This window comes from Ostrinia furnacalis, unplaced genomic scaffold (assembly GCF_004193835.3).
Source record: "Ostrinia furnacalis isolate ACB-3 unplaced genomic scaffold, ASM419383v2 OfSCF3322, whole genome shotgun sequence".
Taxonomy (NCBI): Eukaryota; Metazoa; Arthropoda; class Insecta; order Lepidoptera; family Crambidae; genus Ostrinia; species Ostrinia furnacalis.
In genome coordinates, this window is record NW_021133561.1 from 33,666 (window position 1) to 39,942 (window position 6,277).

General features: G+C 40.8%; 1 protein-coding gene across 1 annotated transcript; it reads left to right on the top strand.

Annotated features, from left to right (window-relative positions):
- Positions 1 to 173: 173 nt before the first annotated feature.
- LOC114357674 (oxysterol-binding protein-related protein 9-like) lies at positions 174 to 5,728 on the top strand. The gene is made up of 6 exons (XM_028311411.1): positions 174 to 233; positions 842 to 970; positions 3,413 to 3,592; positions 4,829 to 4,906; positions 5,186 to 5,236; positions 5,612 to 5,728. The coding sequence occupies exons 1-6, from the start codon at positions 174 to 176 to the stop codon at positions 5,726 to 5,728; spliced, it is 615 nt and encodes a 204-aa protein (XP_028167212.1).
- The last annotated feature ends 549 nt before the right edge of the window (positions 5,729 to 6,277 follow it).

Here is a 6,277-nt window from a genome sequence, read left to right on the forward strand (position 1 = left end):
GATTCCTTTTGATGCATTCAATTCGATTTTATTTGTCATGGGCTTTGTGACAACTTTATAGTTTGCAGGACAGTAAAGAATGAATTTAGATAAACTTTTTTAATAATCAACATCACACACACAGTCCCGTAGAAGTGCTGCACTTTTAAATGAAAAAGACAAATATTATCAAAATGGTTTGCAGGATCACGCGGCCGTACATCCCTAGCGATATTAAAAGAGGCATAACAATTGTAACTATTTCATATTTATTTAATTTCACTGTCGTGAATACGACTATCAAACAAATCATTCAGATCATCCTGTAAAATCAAAGATATTTACATATATAATGTAAGTTTGTGTGTACATATTTAAAATTCAAAAGGACAATTGAACGGTTGATTAGCGATTTTGTTTTATGCGCACGCGCTGTTATTTGACGATTCAATGGCTGTCCTTGTTATTTTTAATGTGAAAATAATTTAAAAAGGTAACTTTACTTGTTTTGAAGCAAAACTTTTTTGGTATACTACAAGTAAAGATATTTTTACAAGACGTGAATTTTTTGCCAACGCTTGCACACCCCTTATCATAGATTGAAACCTAACCTCAGATATTTCACCCGTATTCACAAACGATGCTTGCTTAAGTGAAGCAGCAAATCGAACGCACAATGTTGAATAGAGCTCTGTGATTGGTTCGTATGTCACCCTGTGCATTCACGCGCACTGTGAGACCTCATAGTAATATTTGTGAATACGGGCGTTATTAGGCACATGTATCATTAGACCTTAGACACAGGCATTCTCCAAAATATGCGACAAACTTATTAATTAATATTTCCTCTCTATCTTTCCAGTCAAAAGAGAAGATGATGCGAGGAGTGCGCCGCGGCTGCGTCAGACTGCGGGCGGCTGTCATCGGCATCGACGACGAAGACGACTCCACCTTCACTATCACGGTCGATCACAAGACGTTCCACTTCCAGGTATGTGTAATTTTTGAAGACTTCGATGATAGACTGTCTACTTTTTCAGACTTTTTTTTATAATAGACACATCGATTTTCTGTGGTCACAATATCTGTGTTATCCATGGCACAGTAGATGAAATGAATCAACCTTCACTATCACGGTCGACCACAAGACGTTCCACTTCCAGGTACGTGTAATTCTTGCAAACTATGACAATACACTATTTTTCGCATGTTGACCCTATCGTGACTGCATTGGTCACCGTCTCCGTTATTCAAGGTAAAGAAGACTATTCCACCTTCACTATCACGGTCGATCACAAGACGTTCCACTTCCAAGTATGTGTAATTTTTGAAGACTCTTCGATGATAGACTGTCAACTTTTTCAGACTTTTTTATAATAGACACATCGATTTTCTGTGGTCACAATATCTGTGTTATCAATGGCACAGTAGATGAAATGAATCAACCTTCACTATCACGGTCGACCACAAGACGTTCCACTTCCAGGTATGTGTAATTCTTGAAAACTCTATGACAATACACTATTTTTCGCATGTTGCAATACCCTATCGTGACTACATCGGTCACCGTCTCCGTTATTCAAGGTAAAGAAGACTACTCCACATTCACTATCACGGTCGATCACACCTTCCATTTTCAGGTATGTGTAATTCGTGATGCTTCTATAACCAAGACACTGTCTATTATGACTGCATTTGGTCACAATTCTCTGTCTAACCCTATTATGACTGCATTTGGTCACAATTATCTGTGTTATACAAGACATAACATTGTAGTAGACGGCTCTACCTTCACCATCAATCAAGATCGATCACAAGACGTTCCACTTCCATGTAATTCGTGATGATTCTACGACCATAGCCTTAGCCTGCCTGCCAGCCAGGCTATTACCTAACTAAATGGACTCTAATAAGGACAGTTGTATTTCAAAACTGCTATCGAAGACAAAATAAAAGTCCAACAAAAGTATCCACAGAACAAAATGGCCGGTTAGTTTTATTTTGATAAAGGTAAATCTGTAAATTCAGGGTGACCACTATTTATTCCTATCTTCGCTATTTATTGGTTTTTTCTTCTTCTTCTCTCTCTTTGGGGCTGTTACAACATGGTGGTGACGATTTTTATTCGTCACCTGATCCTTCAGACATGGTTCAACGGAACCAAAGCCTTTACAGACTTAAGAAATCATCTTTATTTCTGAAAATTGGACTAATTCAAGCTGCCGAATCTTGACTAACTGTGCCAAAGAACCTACCTACTTTGGCACAGTTCAATTCCGTCTTTCTTTCTGCTGTCCTTATTGTATTATACGTTCATTGTGTAAACAAGTCGATATCAACTTCATTAGTCGAACTGCCAGCTTGCTTCCGACCATTGTGTGATCCCTAGAAATATAACAAATACCGCATTGTTACGAATATTATTAAATTGCTGTACCGACCGCCGACTCCAGTGTACTACATACTTCTGACACAACTCCTCTCTATGCCGTATCTTTCAATATAAGAATCTAGACAAAACGTATCTCGCTCGATATGAGAGCTTGATTGGTTTAAAGAAATTGTCATTATGCATTCATCATCATCATCATCTCAGCCATAGGATGTCCACTGCTGAACATAGGCCTCCCCCAATGCTTTACATGTTGCCCGGTTGGTAGCGGTCCGCGTCCAGCGCCTTCCTGCTACTTTTACGATGTCGTCGGTCCACCTTGTGGGTGGATTCCCGGTGTGGTGATTTCCACTCACTCAACTCCAGAACCTAGCTGCCCCATCAGCCGTCAGTTCTGCGTGCATTATGGCCATAAAATTATCTCTGTCAATATAGCTTTGATTTTTTTATTTCACTTGTCTCCAAAATAAGTACTTTTACTTACGTAACACATACGTTTCTGTACGAAACAATTCGATGAAATGGTTGTTGTCAATTTAAACAAAACAGGTGAACTTTTAAGAAATCACTTCATTCCAAGCAATGCGAGTCATTTGAGGCGTGTATGTGTTTTGGATGAATTTGATTGTCGCTTGAGATACAAATAACATCATACGTGAAAGCGGGTAAAAGAAATGTTGCGACTCTTCATTGAATCAATAGAACTTAAAACATTCATTTGAAGTTCGGATTATGTTCAATAAAGTCAGGTCGGTACTTTAGATGATCGCTCTAATCTACTATGATTAACTGAAGCAGCATTTAAGTAATTGGAGACAAGCTGATTTCGGTAATTCCTTTATTGTTGCCATTAGAAGGAAATCTGTAGTAATAGTAGTTCTAAAATCATTATCAGACGACGACGATGCTTTAGTCCTAACTAATACAAACGGATCAATGTCCAATCCAATCAATCTGTATAGTATTTGTCGCATAAATTATTCAACATTCATAATCAAACCGTCATCTTAATTATAATAAAAATATTGGTGGTTGTTCCAGGCCAGAGACGGTTCAGAGCGAGAACGGTGGGTGCGCGCTTTAGAAGACACGATATCGCGGCACGGCCGGCGCGAGCGCTGGTCGCGGTCTATGCCGGCCCCTCGCCATCGACATGGAGACTTGGAGCGCCGCATCTCTGAAGCAGACGCCTACCTGCAGATCATGATCGAGCTAGTGTCGGTAAGGAAGCAAGAGCGAGAGCGATGAGTGAATGCGTTAAAGATATCACGTCACGACTATCAGAGCGCGGTGGGTGCGCGCTTTAGAAGACACGATATCGCGGCACGGCCGGCGCGAGCGCTGGTCGCGGTCTATGCCCGCCCCGCGTCATCGACATGGCGACCTGGAGCGCCGCATCTCTGAAGCAGACGCCTACCTGCAGATCATGATCGAGCTAGTATCGGTAAGGGAGAAAGAGCGATGGGTGAATGCGTTAAAGATATCGCGTCACGACTATCAGAGCGCGGTGGGTGCGCGCTTTAGAAGACACGATATCGCGGCACGGACGGCGCGAGCGCTGGTCGCGGTCTATGCCCGCCCCGCGTCATCGACATGGCGACCTGGAGCGCCGCATCTCTGAAGCAGACGCCTACCTGCAGATCATGATCGAGCTAGTATCGGTAAGGGAGAAAGAGCGATCGGTGAATGCGTTAAAGATAACGCGTTGCCACTGGTGAGAGCGGTGGGTGCGCGCTTTAAAAGACACGATATCGCGGCACGGCCGGCGCGAACGCTGGTCGCGGTCTATGCCTCTGAAGCAGACGCCTACCTGCAGATCATGATCGAGCTAGTATCGGTAAGGGAGAAAGAACGATGGGTGAATGCGTTGAAGATATCGCGTCACGACTATCAGAGCGCGGTGGGTGCGCGCGTTGGAAGACACGATATCGCGGCATGGCCGGCGCGAGCGCTGATCGTGGTCTATGCCGTCCCTGCGCCATCGACTTGGAAACCTAGAGCGCCGCATCTCTGAAGCAGCTATCTACAGATCATGATCGAGCTAGTGTCTGTGAGAGAGTCAGCTAGATAGTGAGAGCGATGGGTGAATGCGTTAAAGATATTGCGTCAATGACAGCGACCTAAAGCGCCGGAGCGCCGCTTCTTCAATGCGCTTACCTGCAGATCATACATAATTGAGCTAGTATCGATTAAGGGAGCCAACAACGCGTTAGCGTCAATCGCGTCTTCACTGGTGTTGGTGGCTCTGTGACATTGTCAATGGGGGACCTCATGACACTGGCATGGATAGTCTTACAAATCTTGATCGAGCTGATTTCCGCATGGAGACACTTTGGGATTCGCCGATATCTTCTAGCCATTTGTCAGTATTTCGAGTTTTCGACTACAAAATTATGACATCATCGAGAGATCACTTTGAATCTATTGATCCAGCTTATTGCATTTTGTTTGTTTCAGAAAATGAACACGCGAGTATCGGAACTAGCTGATCCTCATGAAAAGAGTAAAGGACAAGTAATTTTAGATCACTCCAATGTAAGTGTGATAAATTAATGTAAGGAAATAATGGTGCAAATACGTATTCAAACCTGTAACAAAGCCTAAACAACAGAAATACTCGACCATCCCCATACAAATAAACGTTTCGTATAGAAGACACTTTATACGCTTCATATTATTTAACAGTCTTTTAAATTATAATTTAAAAGAAAAAATGATAAAATTGTATTTTATGTGTAAATGTTAATGGGCTATTTTAACTGCAAATTGCGATTAATTTCAGCGTAGTCATAGACCGTTATTTTTTGTTTGCAGGCAATGTTGGATAACATTAAACATTCCATAGTGCTTCTTCAAATAGCTAAGGTACAGTTGACGCTATTATATATTATGCTCACTTTATTATATTTTTACACACTATTATGAATCACATAATTCATGATTTTCCGATCAAATGCTCCTTACTTTATCTAAGGTTATTTGATTGGAAGTTATTTGATTGGAAAATATCGTCACGTAGTCACGTCACTATTTTGCACCAAAAATTGAACCTTCCTCAACACATGCTATAATTGCATATTATGTTTATTCATAATATACTCAAGTGCGTTATCTCAATGATGTATTACACACCCAATATTGATTATATTACAGCAATTATCACGAAATTCGTAATTATTTATCACTGATAACACGATTATTAATAAAATATCAATGTTTGACATGCTGTTTGTTTTACAGAATACAGTAAATCCCGTCAATGGCGTGTACCAAGGACCAACGAATTCCCAATCACATATCAAACAAGGTATTTACGTAACATTTGAATATGACAAGTATTTATTATCATACATTTAAACCTAGGCGCAGACCACCGATTTTTAGTTGCCCGATAGTTGAGTCGGGCTGTTAATCAGTATGGAGATGTATGAAAGTGCGCACGTTGGATCGGCCGATTCTTCATACAAATTAGAATCGGGCCCGACTATCGGCCGACTAAAAGTCTGTAGTGTGCGCCTAAGCTTAAAATCGTTCTGCAACTTTCTAAATACAAAATTAAACAGTAGAATTTCAGCCAAAATGGTAGCTGCAATGAAAAGAGACAAAACTCCATTCCACCTTAAACAGTGGTTCTTCGCAACGAAATAATTTCTTAATTGTTCATGCTATCCAGATCAGTGTTGCCAGAATTAAATAATAGATAAATGAATATGGTGGCGAGAAAATTACAACCCATTACATTAACCGATATCGTACCGAGTACTATCACTCGGTGAGCGCTTTAATTTAATTATGTGCCTATATCTGTTCTCGCGTCGCCTTTCGTCTTGAACGGAGCACTTATACAATACAGTGACACTAAGAAACATTTATTATTTGTAACATCACAATAAATAATATATTTCT